The sequence below is a fragment of the Callionymus lyra genome, chromosome 7, assembly GCF_982586985.1.
Source record: "Callionymus lyra chromosome 7, fCalLyr1.hap1.1, whole genome shotgun sequence".
NCBI classification, from domain to species: domain Eukaryota; kingdom Metazoa; phylum Chordata; class Actinopteri; order Syngnathiformes; family Callionymidae; genus Callionymus; species Callionymus lyra.
This window is the reverse complement of record NC_141824.1, coordinates 13,749,642-13,768,612: the sequence shown is the minus strand read 5'-3', so window position 1 is coordinate 13,768,612 and position 18,971 is coordinate 13,749,642. Positions and strand designations below refer to the sequence as shown.

Genomic DNA, 18,971 nt, shown 5'->3' with positions numbered 1-18,971 from the left:
GATCGTGGAACAATACTACGATGATCGAAGAAAAGTATAACGTTGATTGCGGAACAATACTACTATGATCGAAAAACAATATTACGATGATTGTGGAACAATACTACTATGATCAAAGAAAAATAATACGATGATCAAAGAACAATATTACGATGATCGAAGAACAATACTGCAATGATCCAAAAATATATTACAATGATTACGTATTTTGTTATTTAAAAATTAATCTCAACATATACTTAAATCTTAAAAAAAACATTTCAAGAAAGTTATATTTAGCGTTAATACCATAATAAGTAGAACATAAATTTGCTAAGGCTGCATTAATTCAGTCCAAGGGCCACATCTAAAACCTTTGTTAAATTTGTCTGCACTTCTCCAGGAGCCCCTCGTCGTTCGACGAACTAATCCTTGAATCCGACACTTATTCTCTCCGTGGGTTTCACTCCCGACCGGTCGTCTCTCATCTCATCAAAGCTCATCATGGATTACCATCTGCGCTTTCATTTGACCAAAAACCCAACTATTCCAGCATCGTCTCCGCGTCTCCGTGACCTCGTTTTTAACTTTGCGAGCTAATTTATCTCTTCTCTCCGTCTGCGGGTGTCACCTTGTCTTGTGGGGATTCATAATAAAAATATCTTTCGCTGATGCCGTGGATTCTTTGTCGTGACGGTAACGAATCCGGTGTCTTTTCTCCTGCCTCAGCCGTTCTCCAGCGGCTCCGCTTTGAAGACGAAAAGACACGTTTGTTTTCGTCGTCGTTTTCGACACGAACGTCTCGGAGGGAAACGATGGAGACGTGTTAGTGAAGGTGTCAGTGAGAAGGTTGGGATTAACCCACTCCAGCAAGAAATAATGACAAACGCCTTTTTTAAAAAATAAGGTTTTATTTCAGACGAACACTCGCAGTGAAGGATACAAAGATAAAAACAAACTATGTTCAGGGAATCTTTGGTCTTTCAGTTCAGACACCACTTTATTTATGTCAAGATTTATATAAATTAGACTGAATTGTTAAAAACTGAATACAGTTGAAAATTGTTTGATTATAGTTGAAAATTGTTTGATTCCAGTTGAAATTTGTTGGATTATACTAGAAAATTGTTTGATTATAGTTGAAAATGGTTTGATTATAGTTGAAAATGGTTTTATTATAGTTGGAAATGGTTTGATTATAGTTGAAAATTGTTTGATTATAGTTGAAAATTGTTTGATTATAGTTGGAAATGGTTTGATTATAGTTGAAAATTGTTTGATTATAGTTGAAAATTGTTGGATTATAGTTGAAAATGGTTTGATTATAGTTGAAAATTGTTTGATTACAGTTGAAAATTGTTTGATTTTAGTTGAAAATTGTTTGATTATAGTTGAAAATTGTTTGATTATAGTTGAAAATTGTTTGATTACATTTGTAAATTGTTTGATTATAGTTGAAAATTGTTGGATTATATTTGAAAATTGTTGAATTATATTTGAAAATTGTTGGATTATAGTTGAAAATTGTTGGATTATATTTGAAAATTGTTGGATTATATTTGAAAATTGTTTGATTATAGTTGAAAATTGTTTGATTATAGTTGAAAATTGTTGGATTATAGTTGAAAATTGTTTGATTACAGTTGAAAATTGTTTGATTATAGTTGAAAATTGTTTGATTATAGTTGAAAATTGTTTGATTATAGTTGGAAATTGTTTGATAATAGTTGAATTTTTTTTGATTATAGTTGAAAATTGTTTGATAACAGTTGAAAAATGTTTGATTATAGTTGAAAAATGTTTGATTATAGTTGAAAAATGTTTGATTATAGTTGAAAAATGTTTAATTATAATTGAAAATTGTTTGATTATAGTTGAAATTTTTTTTTTTTTTTTTAGAATCCCTTATTAGTCCCGCGAGGGGAAATTCAACCATTCACACATACTGTTTGAATATAGTTGAAAATTGTTTGATTACAGTTGAAAATTGTTTGATTACAGTTGAAAAATGTTTGATTATAGTTGAAAATTGTTTGATTATAGTTGAAAATTGTTTGATTACAGTTGAAAATTGTTTGATTACAGTTGAAAAATGTTTGATTATAGTTGAAAATTGTTTGATTATAGTTGAAAATTGTTTGATTATAGTTGAAATTAGTTTGATAACATTTGAAAATTGTTGGATTATAGTTGAAAAATGTTTTTATTATAGTTGAAAATTGTTTGATTATAGTTGAAAATTGTTTTTTATTATAGTTGAAAATTGTTTGATTATAGTTGAAAATTGTTTGATTATAGTTGAAAATTGTTTGATTATAGTTTAAAATTGTTTGATTATAGTTGAAAATTGTTTGATTATAGTTGAAAATTGTTTGATTATAGTTGAAAATTGTTTGATTATAGTTTAAAATTGTTTGATTACAGTTGAAAATTGTTTGATTATAGTTGAAAATTGTTTGATTATAGTTTAAAATTGTTTGATTAGAGTTGAAAATTGTTTGATTATAATTGAAAATTGTTTGATTATAGTTGAAAATTGTTTGATTATAGTTGAAAATTGTTTGATTACAGTTGAAAATTGTTTGTATACAGTTGGATATTTTTTGATTGTATTTGAAAAAATGTTGATTACAGTTGAAAATTGTTTGATTACAGTTGAAAATTGTTGGATTATAGTAAAAATTGTTTTATTATAGTTGAAATTTGTTGGATTATATTAGAAAATTGTTGGATTACAGTTCAGAATTGTTTGATAACATTTGAAAACTTGTTTGATTTCAGTTGAAACTACATGAGTGAAGCTGTATTTCCTCCAAAAGGGAACAAAGTATCTACACAAAGCTCCGCTGTCCTCTTGTTCCCTCTCATCACATCTGCTCCTTCCAAGACTATCTGTTGTGTCGAGATGAAGAAGATTTCATGGATCATCTCCATCTGGATCTCTGCACGTCTGCTGCCACTAATCTCCCACACGAGCCGTAGAACGCAGAGACGCTGCTGTGAAAATGTGAACAGAGACATGAAACATGCTCACTCAGCAAGTCTTTTGCTGATTGTTCTACCGGCTATTTGTCGTCTTCTCACACCAACTGATGTGCATTGAAACATGGATAACAGCAACGTCGCGTGTGCGACTCCTTCAACGTTTTTTTTCTATCCCAGCTGTCATGTGATCCCTCTATCTCCATGGCGACGTCTGGTTTATTCTTGAACTCTCCTCTCGACCTGTCAGACCTGAAGAAGTGCATCTGTGGCCCCATCTCTCCCGGTCAGAGCCAAGTAAACACTCATTTTGTGGCTGTCAGCCGGTGCATTCGTGTGGAACATCAGAGGAGAGGGTTTCCTCTCCCGGCAGGAACAATGTTGTTGCTCCTTCAGCCGCCGCACATTGATTTAGAGGTTATTTTCCGTCTGATTTCTTCTTTCCATTCGCAGCGACTGTGTCCGCATCGACCCGTGAATCAAACGGTGACTCTCGGGGTGAAGATATTGTTTAGAGTTGGATTTGAAATATTGGGAAATGACTTCACTTTTCACTTCATTTAGTTCACGAGTCACTTATTTATATGTTCCTCAAATATTTTGTATTTTAGTTCATTTTATTTTGTATTAAATATCCACAACCACACAATATAACTTTTTTGTTTTTTAAATCCTTTCACATTACTGGGAGTACAGTGTGTTTAGAAACTGTTTCTATAATAGATTTATTCTGTGGAAGTTTGTCCTGTTTTCACTTGAGATCAAACTCTTTGTTGAGCAGTTTTTTATTTCACAAGATATGATAAGATATTTCTTATTTGGATATTAAATGCAAACACAGACACAAAACCGCAAACATACACAATGAGACAAAAATGATGCCTAGATTTTGTAAGGGTGGAAGTTTAAACAATTGTCTGTTAAAGACCCAATCCGTGGTCTAAAAATTAATGTTTTGGCTCCCCCTAGTCTCAGAAAGGTGCAACTGCAATGTCGTCAATTCTTTGCCTATGTTGACAAACAAAGACAAACACTCTTGTTGTGTCAGTTTGTGTTTTTTTGATTAGAAACTATGGAAAAAGATTAAACTTAAATTCATATTAGATTAAACATACAGTGCAAAACCACCACAATAATAATATAATAATAAAACAATAACAAATATAATCACATTATTAATAATTAACTATACAGATATATATTACTTTATTTTCCCATAACATTTCTTTAAAGTAAGATTTTATTTTTGATATATAATTATATTTTTTTGTTTTATATTCATCAAAATGATCAGGAATACCAACTTAATGGTGTTTTTTAAAGCTTTTTGGAAGTTGATACTTACTGGTCGAAATAACAAAACTAAAGAACGTATTTATTGTGTTTTCATTGATTTCAAGACTGCATGTTAACTTGTTAATCTTAGTGTCTTTAATTTGTGATCAATTATAGTAAAACAACACTGGTATATATTTATATTTCCTATAAAGAACTTTATCAATCATAATAAACAGATATTGTCTGTGTTTGTGTTTTTGAAAAATATCCCTTTGAAGATCCAAAGGGAAAATATTGAATATACAAGATCTTTTTTATGTTTATTTTCATTATATTTACTCTTGTTTCTTGCTCTGTTCGACCATTTGTGGATTGTTTTATTGAGAGAAAAATCACTTCAGTTCCCCTTACTGAGGAAAGAATTGATGACATTGCAGTTGCACCTTTCTGAATCTAGGGGGAGACAAAACATTAATCTTTAAACCACGGATTGGGTCTTTAACAGACAATCATATAAACTTCAACCCTTACACAACCTAGGCAGAAGTACAGTCAGAATCTACTTATGGTTCCACGCACACGGCTCAGGACCAGAGGAGAGAAATCTTTTCAGGCTGTTGCTCCTAAGCTTTGGAACGATCTTCCTCTCTCTTTGCGCTTGATGATCTACTGACTCCTTTAAGAAACATCTTAAGACGTTTCTATTTGTTCAGGCTTTTCCTTGAATTTCTCAAACTCCTGTGTTGTTCTCGGTGTTGTCTTGATCTTTGAAGTATGTACTGTTTTGAGTATTGTTTTGATTGTTAAAGCGCTTTGTGACCCTGGTCTCGAAAAGCGCTATATAAATAAATATTACTTACTTACTTACTTACTTACTTACAGTATGTGTGTTTCTGTGTTTGTGGTTTTGTGTCTGTGCCTGCGCCCTTAAGATGAACCGCTCGCACAATATAATTGTATCTTAACTATCAAAGAACAAACGTGTTGATTCTATGCCTTTTTGCTGACTCAGCAGAATCCGCTCCCAATTCAAAGGTTTCCAAGAAGAGCGAGGTGTTCTGAAGAAGCAATTTCAGGCTCGGGCTGTACAGAGAAATGTGTTTCCGGGCTTTGCAAGATGGTATCGTGGTGTTTTTGTCTGAGGGAAATGAAAGTGGGTCAGTCCTTTATATATGTGACTCACTTCTCTTCACTTCATTATATAGAATTAACCACAGCAGCTCCATCAGGCTGGAGAGGTCGCTGAGTGAGCAGATGATGGAGGTATGATGGAGAAGATGATGGAGCAGATGATGGAGGGATGATGGAGCAGATGATGGAGCAGATGATGGAGGGATGATGGAGGGGTGATGGAGCAGATGATGGAGCAGATGATGGAGCAGATGATGGAGCAGATGATGGAGGGATGATTGAGCAGATGATGGAGGGATGATGGAGCAGATGATGGAGCAGATGATGGAGGGATGATGGAGCAGATGATGGAGCAGATGATGGAGGGATGATGGAGGGGTGATGGAGCAGATGATGGAGCAGATGATGGAGCAGATGATGGAGCAGATGATGGAGCAGATGATGGAGCAGATGATGGAGGGATGATGGAGCAGATGATTGAGCAGATGATGGAGGGATGATGGAGGGATGATGGAGCAGATGATGGAGCAGATGATGGAGCAGATGATGGAGCAGATGATGGAGGGGTGATGGAGCAGATGATGGAGCAGATGATGGAGGGATGATGGAGCAGATGATGGAGCAGATGATGGAGCAGATGATGGAGGGATGATGGAGTAGATGATGGAGCAGATGATGGAGCAGATGATGGAGGGATGATTGAGCAGATGATTGAGCAGATGATAGAGGGATGATGAAGCAGATGATGGAGGGATGATGGAGTAGATGATGGAGCAGATGATGGAGCAGATGATGGAGCAGATGATGGAGGGATGATGGAACAGATAATGGAGCAGATAATGGAGCAGATGATGGAGCAGATGATGGAGCAGATGATGGAGCAGATGATGGAGGGATGATGGAGCAGATGATGGAGCAGATGATGGAGCACATGATGGAGCAGATGATGTAGGGATTTCAGTACCAACACAAACTGACACAACAAGAGTGCTTGTCTTTGTTTGTCAAAATTGTGTGAGGCAAAGATTCAACGACTTTGCAGTTGCACCTTTGTGACACTAGGGGGAGCCGGAACATTCATTTTTAGACCATGGATTGGGACTTTAACAGACAATCATATAAACTTCAACCCTTACACAATCTAGGCAGAAATTCTTATACGTGTGTTTGTGTGTGTGTGTGTGCTTTAGTGAGCGTGTGTTTGTGTTTGCATTTTTGTGTGTTTTAGTGAGTGTGTGTTTGTGTGTGTGCATTTGTGTCTTTGGGTCCGTTTGTGTGGGCTTTTGTGTGTGTGTGCAAGGTAGCGTGTGCATTTGTGTCTCTTTGTGCGTGTTTGTGTGTTTGCGGTTTTGTGTCTGTGTGTGCATTTAAGTGTGTGTGTGTTTGCATCAGTGTTTGTGTATGCATGTGTGTATGTGCGGCTCGAGCTGCGTTTGTGTGTGTGCCTTTGATTCAGTGTGCGCTTTTAAGTGTGTGTGTTTGTGTCAGTGTTTGTGTATGCATGCGTGTTTGTGTGTTTGCGGTTTTGTGTGCGTGTGTGCATCAGTGTTTGTGTATGCATGTGTGTGTGAGTGTGTGTGAGAAAGAAAAGTGATGAATCAACGTCATCAGAAATCGTAACACAACAGCCTCAGATTTCTTCATCTAACCAGCAGCTCGTGTGAGTCTCTTGTACACAAGCACTGCTGTCATCACACCTGCCGGCGTCCTTGGATGATGAAATATCCACGAGTCGTCTGACACCAGCAGGAGTCACGACACTTCACTTCACTTCCTTTAAAAGTGTTTCTCGTTCTGCATTCCTGCCTCTGTTCATGTTAAACTGAGACGGTCTTCTTTTTCTGGTCACATGACTGGATTCATTTTTTATTTTATTTTATGTGTTATTCGATGATAAAAGAATGAGACGGGAAACAAAGAAGAGATCAGCACGTGGTCATTAAAAGTGAGTACGATGAAAACCACGTCGATAGAAATATATCAGTGACATCAGGATATTGAAGTAAATATTTAAAATGTCGAAACTTTACATTTTTTAAACGAAATAGTTGTTTTTTTAAGGCGTGTTTCATCATTTGGAATAATTGAATAAATTAAAACTTCCCGAAATACATTGTGCTTTTTTTGTTTTTTATTATTATTATTATTATTATTATTATTATTAAATTCAGAATTAAAATATTTATATCATACTGCCCAGAATTTCTTTTTTTTAATTTAAAAGGCTACCAGTTAAAAAATATTGAATTCAGAACATTTATTTTCAAGTTATTTCAATTAGAATATCAAACACTATGTGTTTAAAAAAACAATTAATGTTTTTATTATAATAACAACGTTTTTATATTGTATTTAAAAGGCTACAAATAGAAGAAATAAAAATGTAGAAAATGTATTTCAGATTTATTGAAATTAGATATCAAACATGTGTTGAAAAATTATAATTTAATTTCGAATTTTAATTAAAACAACATTAAAAACATTATAACACAACAGATAGTCAACCTTTCAATACAGAAACTATTGCATAAAAAAATAAAAATAAATAAAAACGCTCAGAAACAGACATAATGTTGGGCTATGTTTTGTCGTAACACAGAGAAATTACAGATTTGCGTCAGAAGAAGGATGTTTGTTTGATGCTAGAGTTTAATTCTGAGCCAGTTTGTAAAGCCTTATGTTCTACTCTGACGATCCTGATTTGTTCTTTTTTAACTCAGCCTCCGAGGATGGTGGCTCCGTCACCCCTCGTGTTGAGAGCCAGTATCCTACAGCCCAGGACCGTAGTCTTCCTGCCATCACCACTGCCCGACCCTCCCACATCCCGGATCACCACGAGCTCTACAAGGAGCAGGTCTGGATGGACTCTCGGGATCAGAACCTGGCAGGAGGATCGAGATCTTGGTCTCAGGATCTCAGAGTCAAAGCCTCAGATGTTGGAATCTCCAGCGAGAGAACTATCGCTGCAACGCGGCTTGAAACCACAAAGGCTCTGAAGGATCAGGCGAGCGATGGGATCGAAGGATCCAGAACTGTTGACCGGACCATGAAGAGTCCAGGTAACACAGCAGACTCCACAATAAGAATTGTTTCATGCTCATAAAAAGTAGCTAGTTCTTATATTGTTGTAAGTCATTTAGTAGCTAAAATAAAGTAGATAAACTATATGTATATTTTAACTAAATCACATTGCAGTTGCACCTTTCTGAAAATAGAGGGAGCCAAAACATTCATTTTTAAACTACGGATTGGGTCTTTAACAGACAATCAGATCAACTTCAATCAATACACAATCTAGGCAGCAATGTGTGTGCGTGTTTGTGTGTGTTTGTGTGTTAAATAATTTAATTAAATAACATTGTATTTAAAGTGTTATTACCATCACAGAATTATCTTAAGACACTTTAATGTTTAAGTGAGACTATATTGGAGAAAAGAAAAACAGCGAATGAGAAATGAGTGACTAACAGTGGCGAGGAAAAACTTCGTTTTAAAAGGCAGAAACCTCAAGCAGAACCAGACTCAGTGTTGATGGCCTACTGCTGTGACTGGCTGGGAGGGTGAATTGACAGATTGATGTAGAAAAGAGTATATATATATATATATATACAGTATATATATATATATTTATACCAAATTTGTATATCTTAACATACTTCAAAATTGGATTATTGAAAAATAATAATTAATATCGTTCTATAATATATATATATATATTTTTTTTATTATTTATTTTTATTTGTATATTTGTAATGTATAATATTTTTGGATTTCTTTCTGGATTTTCTTTCTTCATTAAAAAATTAAAATAAGGTAAATAATTAAAAGAAAGAAAAGTATCAATTTACTGTTTTATTGTTTTGTTTCTTGCAGTGTCCTGTCAGATCAGCCTGACCGCTCAACAAGGATTCATCAACGCGTCGTCACAGTCCAGTTTACTCTCCTCAGCAAACTGCAGCTACAAGATCTCAGCCTACATGGGATTTGGAGTGGAAGTCCAGGTACAATCCCTGCTTTCGTGGATGTTTTTTTCATTTCATGTATGTGTAGAAGTCAAGTTGAGTACTCATATCATTGCATACTGATAATACTAGATTCATTCTTTTTTTTTTCACCTTAGATTTTGGATCATTTATTGATTAAAAAAACTGTTTTTTTTATGGAAATATACATGATATTGTAATCTTGATGATTTTTAAGTTTTCTTGAGCCACAGCATCCTGGTCCGACAGAAACATGGGGTTAAGTCTGACGTAAATACTAGAGTAAATACAGATAAATAAGTGATTTTTCTCCTTCATTATGAAAAAAAATGTAATGATGATCAGAGAGATTTGCATCATGCACCTTTCTGAAACTAGGGGGAGCCAAAATATTCATTTTTAAACCACGGATTGGTTCTTTAACAGACAATGATATAAACTTCAACCCTTACACAATCTAGGCAGAAATGTGTACGTGTGTGTGTGTGTGTGTGTGTGTGTGTGTGTGTGTGTGCGTGTGTGCGTGCATTTGTGTGTGTGATGTACTGGATTCAAATCCTTCGTGTTGCAGAAAAACATTGTTGGAAAATTCAGTGTCAAAAATCCCAATCCTCGGTTTATAAATATAAAGTCACAGGTTGATTTTTGAGCAAATATGTTGATAAATGTATCAGTTGTGATCAGAATGAAGGTGATGTGAGTAAGTGAAGAGCCTGAGGCAGTTATTAAAACCCACTGTAGCTGCCAAAGTCACCTCCACAAATGTGTCTGGCCGCTCGACAACAGCGGGAGCCTCAAATGATGATGATGGGCAATCTCCTCTTTCTGGCCTTCCAGTGTCGTCAAAGTGCATCTCCCTTTTTTTTTTTTTTTTTTTTTTTGTGATGATTTAAGTGGTGTCCTTCTGTCCACCTGAAATTCTCCTCGTTCATATGATTAACTCTCTTTGCTGCCAGCTGCTCATAAAATATACAGCAGCCATTACAGGTTGACCTTCCAGATGCTCTGATTTATCAGGTGAGCAATAGCTCAACTCGCCACGTCTGGCTGCAAGAAATTTTCATTAGTACATTAATGGCAAAGAATATGACGAGACGGATACATTTCACTATATATTCATGTTTATATATTTTTTAATGGAAGTATATCAGTTTCATCACAATATTGATTGGTTAAATTTAACATTTCAAATGTGAGAATTTTCTCTTTTTTCCCGATGTTCTAAACCTGCATGTCCATGTTCTCACTCTAATAACTAAAAAAGTTATAAAATTATTATTTAATTTTTTTTTTTTAATTGTAGCCTTTTAAATTCAACATAAAACAGTTGTTCATATGTTATAATTGTATAAAACTAAGTTAACCTTTGTTTAAATCCTAGTAATGTTATTTAAATATTTGTATGTAAACCCTTATCTCAGGGTCAAGGCCACCCAAAAAACGCCCGAAAACAAATATGTTTATTTTATCCCTTGTGTTGTCTCTGGGCCAGGTGTACGGGCTTTTGGGTCACCTTGACCTTGAGATAGCACGAGGGTTTTACAGACAAATATTTAAATTAAATTACTGAATAAAGACAAATTCAACATTTAAATACACAAACAATTGAATTTAATTATTTAAAAAAATATGTAGATTCTTAAATAAAACATTTGAATAAATTCAACCATTCAATATTTGGTTCAGATATTGTCAAAATACAAAACAATAATGTTTTATGGGGGTGTCGTTTTTAAAATGAGACACTTCTTTTTTCTACCATATTAGTTTACACTCCAGTCGCTCTGACGTCAGAAAGTTTAGCACATTATGTATAACATGTGCAAAGGATCATGGGATCTTTAACGAAATCTAACTTGATGAATAGAGGCAAAATAAAATATATAAGAAAAGATCTACAGATGATCTACATAGTGAAATAAAAGCATAGAAAGAAAAGTAGACGAGTGATAACATCTCCAAGACAGGATGCAACCATGTGTTCATGTCGTCCATCGTCTGACCTTCTAACCCGAATGTCGCGGCAGAAATCATGACTCAGTCCGACCTGACAACTTCCCCGGCGCCCCCTGGTGTTGTCCACCATCTGCTCCTTGTGTTTCTTTTTTTCAGAGACTCTCCCTTAGTTGAATTTTCTAGTTTCTTTCTCTTTTTTCAACATCTCAATCCACTGATCCCTTCCGACCAACTCAAGTGCTGCTCACTGCAGATATTTTCTCTTTTTCAATTTATTCTCTGTGAACCCCGGAGATGATGGCGCGTGAAAATCCCATTAGGTCGGCGGTTTTGCACTCGGAAGGTCCAAGTGTGCCTCTCTTAGTGCTCGCTTTGAATTTTAGAAACTCATATTCAAAAAAATGGAGATGTTCATGAGAGTTTATTAGTCGATCAGTGATGTATTGATCAATAAATCTGAATGAAAGAGGCTGCTATACATTCACAGCTGAAAGGTAGGAGTAAATAAAATCATTTGAAAACAAAATAACCCAACAAGAGGAAATTCAGGCACATTTTCTGCCCCGTCATCATTATCAAAAGGTGCTCAAAATCTGACTTACTCCTTTGTTATGTTAGAAATGTATTATAAATTCAATCAAGATCGGACGTATAGCAATTTTCAGGGGGGTCCCTTGTGCCCCCTTATTATTGTTCCCCCTTACGATTATAAAAAGGAGCGGAAAGGAGTTCTACCTTATTTAATATAAAGTAAATATAGATTGAATTTAATTCAAATTGGACATTTTAATTTTAAAAGGGTTCTTCTGCCCCCTATGATACCCTTCCCCCCTTTCCTTGACCAAAAGGAGTTGACTCCCCCCTAAAGACCTTCACTGATAGGTCAGTTTTTACGCCCCCTTACAATTAACAAAAGCGGCTGAAATTATTCAAATTATCCGTATTTATTATGTGTTAAATATAGTTTACATTGCATGGGGTAAATAGGTTGTAATTAACTTCTCATTCAAATTGGACATATTTTAATAGGGGTCTTCTGCCCCCTTTCCTTGACCTGTTGGGGTTGAAACCTTCACTGGTAAGTCAGTAATCTACACTTTTTAACTATACAATTTTAAAATATTTCGTCTCCTTAAAATGGGACTTATTTGAATTTTCATGGGGGTCGTCTGCCCCCTTTACCGCGCCCTTAAAATGAACAAAGGTTGTTGAAATTATGAAACTCAACCTTATTTATCATGTTTTAAATATGTTTTAAAATTAATTAAAATTTGACATATTTGAATTTTTCAAGGGGGTCATTTCCGCCCGCCTTAAAAAATGTTTTTCCTACACCTGACGGAGTTGACCTTTGACTTCCCCCCTTAAACCTTAACTGATAGGTTAGTGAACAACATGGTCATCTTCAGGATATTTTATTTCTATCAAATTGGTATTTAGTATTTGAATTTTCATGGGGGGTCTTCTGCCCCCCTTGAGCCACCTTTCCCTTGACCTGATTGAGTTGACCATCCGCCTACAACCGTCCCTGAGAGTTTATTATGGTCAACATGATCATTTTTAAAAACCTTTAGTTTCATTTAAATCGGATACATTTGCATTTTCATGGGGTTCTTCTACCCCCCATTCCGCCCCCTTGCAATTAACAAAAGTACCAGTACCCAAAATTCCAGGAATCCTCTTCAATTAGTATTTAATATATGGTTTGAATTTATTTCCCCAGTGTAGAGTTCTTTTTTTAGTTGATTTTTCGGTCAAATACCTCATGATGAGTTGAACAATGACGGGTCAAGTTCAAAAATGAATTGACAAAATGTGATTCTAAACACGGGAAAGAACAGCTAAACAGCAGCTTTAGCTCCAGAAAAGACTTGAGGGACAGAAGAGGGAGGAGCATCAAAATAAAGCAGACGACAGGACAAATCCCATCAGTGTATTGAATCAATGCACTCTCATCAACACGTGAGACTGGCAAGAGCTTCATGGATTATCTGACCTTCACTTGTTTACCAGCTTTTTTCTCTTTTTTTTTAAATGGCCTAAATGTCTTGTCAGCGTGTCTGAGCGAAATTGAAAGCGTTCCCTCCAGAGATTGACTTATGAACAATTGTTGGCCTCAAATTGTATTGGACAAGTGCTGGAGGACATCAGGGGAGGATCTAAAGGTCTGTGTCAGGAGGACATGTTGGATTTTTAATTTAACCGATAGAGACGTTGATTAAACTCGGCTCAGTGGCGCAGATACAAGATTGTAGACGTTGAAATGCCGGAGATAACCCCAGTGAGTGCTCGCAGAAGTCATGTGACTCAGGGGCGTAATTGTAAGTTAATTGAATTGAATTTGATTTATTTTCCAATTTATTTCCTAATGCAACTGCTTGTCAAACGCAGTCACACAAGGGGCCAAAAATACTTTATCACTCTTAGTCGAACTCATTTTCTATTTACCAAACGGGGGAATATTAAACTTGAACCTCAGTTTTACTCTTATTATAATATCTGTATAATAGTTGACATCCATCATCTCTATTCCTTATCTTATCTTAACCACTGACTTCTTTATAGCTCACTAAAATACATGCATTAGGTTGAGATAAATATGTAAATATGTTTTTTTTAAATCTAATAAATAATATAAATTAAGAGTATATCAGTGGCATCTAATGATTATGTGGTTTAATAAAACATTTACATGTTGGAAGTTAGAGTTTTCTTTATAATTAAAATGTTGTTTTTTTAAGCATTGATTAGGTTGAAAGGTTATACTTATACTTTCACTGTATAATTGAATAAAAAAAAATAGAATATTTTCTAAATGAATGATAATGTATTTTTTACACATACAGTTTAATATTACGTTTCAAATAATTAAAGTTAAGTATAGTTTACAGCCTTTTAACTTCATATTTAAAATATTGGTTTAATAATACCAGCAGACTGTTTTCCTTATCTTATCTTAAACACTGACTATATTAACATGAATATTTATATACTTTGATTTTCAGACAATCATTTTTCAGGTAAATGTGTTTATTGTTATTTGTTGATATGAATTAAAAGAGGATTGCCCAATAATTGTTAACCCTGATATCGTGTTATTATCTGTTTATTATCCAGTAATTTTTTTTACAGTCACTTGTCTCGAGAATCTAGTTCTGTGAACATTGTTCCAGTCGAGCGTGAAGTAACTGCACAGACTTGGAAATAGCTTGTGTGACATGGTCTGGAAATATTGACATTGAGCAATGAAGAGAAGATTGGATTTTAGTTTCGTACCATGAAGTTTTATGAAGGTTCCTTTATTCACTTGTATGGCCTTTAACTGATGCCGTCACTCAACCAGCTTCATTACAAACTTGACGGTAAATATAGCTGAATAAAACACTACACACAATGGAGAAAAAAAAATTAACAATTTATCAAGTAATACTTAAATATATTATTAATTTTTTTTTTTCATTCTCTAGACACTGATAAACTTTCATTATTTTGTTTGTCTTGATGTAAAAAGAGTCAATTAAGACTAGTTTTAGACAAATTCTCTACTAATAATTACACGTTTGTGGGAAAAATGTAAGTATGAATGAATAAAAAAAAAAGGGTACTTATTGTGGTACATACAAAAGAAAGAAAAACAAAAGAAATGCAGCCAAAAAAACGTAAAAAACACTGTCATTCCAAAAAGTAGGACGTAGTAGAAATACTATATATTTATTATATATTTTCTCTAAACCTTTTAACATATTTTCAGTTCATGACATATCGTCATAAATATAGAAACATAATAAAAGTTAAAAAAAAGATACTAGATACGTATGTTTATATATAATATAAATATATATATATAATTATAACATGATATAGTATACAAATATCTATATATTAAGCATTTATATATATATACTGTATATATATACTGTATATATACAGTATATATATATATATATACCATATAAACAGTATATATCAATATATATACACAAAGGTTTTGACAACATATTTGAGCTACACACTTGCAGTTCTAGATATTTACTCGGACTGGAATACGACCTTGACTTGCCCTACATCAGGAGAATGATTCATCTTTTCCGTTGCTATTCGTGTCCATCTTTTTAATAACACTTGATAACCTCCCTACATCATAGTTATGGTTCCCAGATGCTTGGCTCGTGAGGTCACACAGCGACATCGACAACAGAGAGCTCTGGCGCTGAGGTCGGTAATTACGGTCGCGAGATGACAACAAGTCACGCTTCTGCTCGGATACTAATAGAGAAGATCAAAGATGGCGTCACAGAGGGACCTTCAAACGGAGAACAAACAACCGTCAGTCAAGGTTTGCCGTGGACGGTGCATCAATCGACCTCCGGGTCGATACACTCCTTCATCCGAGCGACTCTCCTCCTCCTCAGTTCGATAACACGCACTTCTATCTTCGCTTCTATCTTCGCCGCCTCTCGCTGATGCCACAGATTGATTAGGAAGCAACTATCTTCTCAGAAGGTTTAATGTGCTGATGCTGCCCCATTACTCCAGGACCCTTTCAGCGTTTTGGAAGATTTTTAAAGTTACATTTTGGATAAATATTTCTTATAAAGGTTAATTATAATGTGCAGGGATAAAAATTCTGCTCCTCTGCAGACTGAATGTTCATCTATTTTCGGGAACAACAACTGAAAAGTACGACTTTATATTTGTTGTTGCACAGAAGAAGAAACTTGACTAAATGTTTTGGAATTATTCTATAGAAGTATATCATATTATATAGTTTAATTAAACCTTTTTTAATGTTGGAACTTTCTTTTTTTTATTGCAATGTTTGTTTAAGTGTACCTTTCCAGGCCTTTTCCGAAAAAATATAGATATATTTTTTAAAGATGCCATTAAATTTGATTATGAATTTATGTTTGAAGAGTGAAAATATAAAAAAAAGGCCGAATTCGTTTTTTGATTTGAGTTTCAAAAATGAATATTGAATGAATGTACACAGACTATTTTTTTTGGGCAATTATTTAATTGGATAATTTCTATATTTAAAGGTAGAACTTATTGTTTTATTATTTAATAATTTAATTAAATAATTTTTATATATATAGGTTGAATTTGTTTCATTTTTAATAATTTAATTTAAGAAATAGATTTTTTTTCTAAATGAATGATGATGATGATCATAGAGTTTGATATTAAATTTCCATTAATATTAATAATTAAAAAAAAAAATCTTTTCTTTTTAAAAATATTTTTTAAATGTATAACCTTTTAAATTCAATATAAAATGTTGCCACCAGACGACAACAAAAGAGTATCAAGCTACTAAGAACTTTCAGCCAATCGTGCAACGAACAGACAGTCATGTGATCAAATCATTCCTTTAAAATATATTTGGATTGTTTTATTAATTTTTGCAAAAACAATAACAAAACAACAGATTACACATTTTATTATAGAGTTTATGGAATTAAAAATTACGTGCTTAGGATAATAACATTTAAATAATAAAAATTAAAAAATGTAAACGTTAAAATTTAAGTAGATCTTGGACATTATTGTCTCATCAGTATATGTGTCTGTTTATACAAAACTCTCTTTTCATTTAAATATTTACATTAGAAAATGATCTTAAGCCCCGCCCACTGAAAACACTTTGTTTTTCTGGAGATTAAACAGTGTTTAACATGGAGGTTTGTCACGGCACGTCATTAATCCCAGAAGTATCCACCTCTATGGGACACGTTGTATAAACAAAGTGGGTCGTGATCACAGCTGGCTGGAGAAGTGAAGCCATTATTACGTGATAATAGACTCTGCTATCGTAACCTCTCGTTCGCCCAGACGAGGGAGAACTTTATAAAGTAATAACTTCAAAATTTCGTCAAGATGACTTACTGCATCTTGGAGAGAAAGACTAGAACATTATTTCTTTTTATCATTCATTATTTTGAACATTGTTTGTGTCTGTCTTCCAGTAATCGTAAGGTTGTATGTATTTGTCGGTTAAAATGTGTTATTATACAATAGTTTGACCTTCTGATGGTTTCTGTCTCCAACCAGGTGATGAGTGTGAATCTTGCCAAGGGAGACCACGTCATATTCGAGGAGATTGGACTCCGAGAGAAGCTGGTGCTGGCCAACGAGTCCATCCTGATGAGAGGGCTGGTGGTCCGAAGCCACGGCAACCAGATCTACATCCATTTCTACAGCAGCAGAAACCAGAGCGGCTCACTTCTCCTCAGATATCAAGGTGTGTGTGTGGCACCATCGCTCGTCGTCTTCTTCTTATCTTATCAACCGACACAGCAGCAGATCTTCAGGTGTTGAGGAACACTCGTGGGGCGTAGGATATTGTGGTGAAAGCTCCTTAATCTTTAAGGGAAATGATCAGTTTATTTTCTTTTTTTTCTCATTTTCCGGCACTTTTAAGATTAGTTCCTGCTCTCCCTACAATTCAGCTCACTCGCCTAGTTTTAAGTGAAGCACTCAAGGTCTAAGAATTGTTCAAATGGTGACAAGTATTTTGTACATGTAATATTAAAATCCCACTTCTTCCAAGAATTCTGCTGGACACACAAAACTCAAAGATAGCTACTCCAAATTTTGATTTGTCCTTTCGGCTTATTTAGGAATTAAAATAAATAAATTAAAAAATAAGGCAGTTTCCTGGTCGTACTTTGGTTTGTTTATTGTGTGGTTTATTATGGTATGTATTTTGTGAAGTTAATCTAAGCAAGTTTAAATTAAAGTATTTATAAGTTGTGCATGTACTACCTTCAAAGGCCTTTTTCTCTGTTTGGAATTCCACTTTAAATCTTTTGATAGTATTTTAATATCAGAATCAGGGAACTTGTATTGTCAGTGTTCTAAACCACGATGTTCGTAGCCATCTTGAATTCCATTCAATAGTATTTCTAGTTGGATTATTGTCTTGACATGATTTTGGAAAAGTTTTTCTAGGTTTAAAATCCACATTTTTTTTAATTTGACCAAGTGTATTCAAGACAATACATCGTTTTACATCCCATGTCTTGGTTTTGATGCTTGATTTTTTTCCTGCTCAGTTTTAATCGTATTGAATTGGAAAAGACAGATATTTACAAATAATCTATTCTATAATAATTCAAAATAGATAGATAGACCATTCTGTATTTAGGCAGTTTTCTATTTATTTTTAGTAAAAAAAACAGATTTTGTTATAAGAACTCATAGAACCGTGGTTACTCCCAGGTAACTACAATTCAATTATAGTTGATTAGCTTTTGATCTTTCTATTTCCAGAATTTATTGTTTTATTATCTATTAATTTAATTAAATCATTTTTATATATAAAGGTTGAATTTGTTTCATTTTTAATATTTTAATTTAAGAAATCGATTTTTTTTCTAAATGAATTATGACGATGATCATAGATTTCGATATTAAATCTCCATTAATAATAATAATAATAATAATAAAAAATCCTTCTCTTTTTTAAAAATATTTTATAAATTGGTTGACCTTTTAAATTCCATATATAAAGTTGCCACCAGACAACAACGAAAGAGTATCAAGCTTCTTGATCGGACTTTCAGCCAATCATGCGACGCACAGACAGTCATTTGACCAAATCATTCCTTTAAAAAATATTTGGATTGTTTTATTAATTTTTGCGATTATTTACAAATAATC

The 18,971-nt window shown here is 34.0% G+C and overlaps 1 protein-coding gene across 3 annotated transcripts in view; it reads left to right on the top strand.

Moving 5' to 3' along the window:
• LOC148075108 (seizure protein 6 homolog) overlaps positions 1-18,971 on the top strand; it is a 51,914-nt gene that overhangs the window by 12,018 nt on the left and 20,925 nt on the right. For 2 of the 3 annotated variants that reach the window (XM_087796436.1, XM_087796435.1), the window contains exons 2-4: positions 8,091-8,429; positions 9,244-9,371; positions 17,361-17,550. In XM_087796436.1, the coding sequence (XP_087652562.1) occupies positions 8,091-8,429; positions 9,244-9,371; positions 17,361-17,550 (657 nt within the window). Of the gene's footprint in view, positions 1-7,214; positions 7,316-8,090; positions 8,430-9,243; positions 9,372-17,360; positions 17,551-18,971 lie in introns of those variants that run through there. The other variant, XM_087796438.1, reaches the window with a different exon arrangement.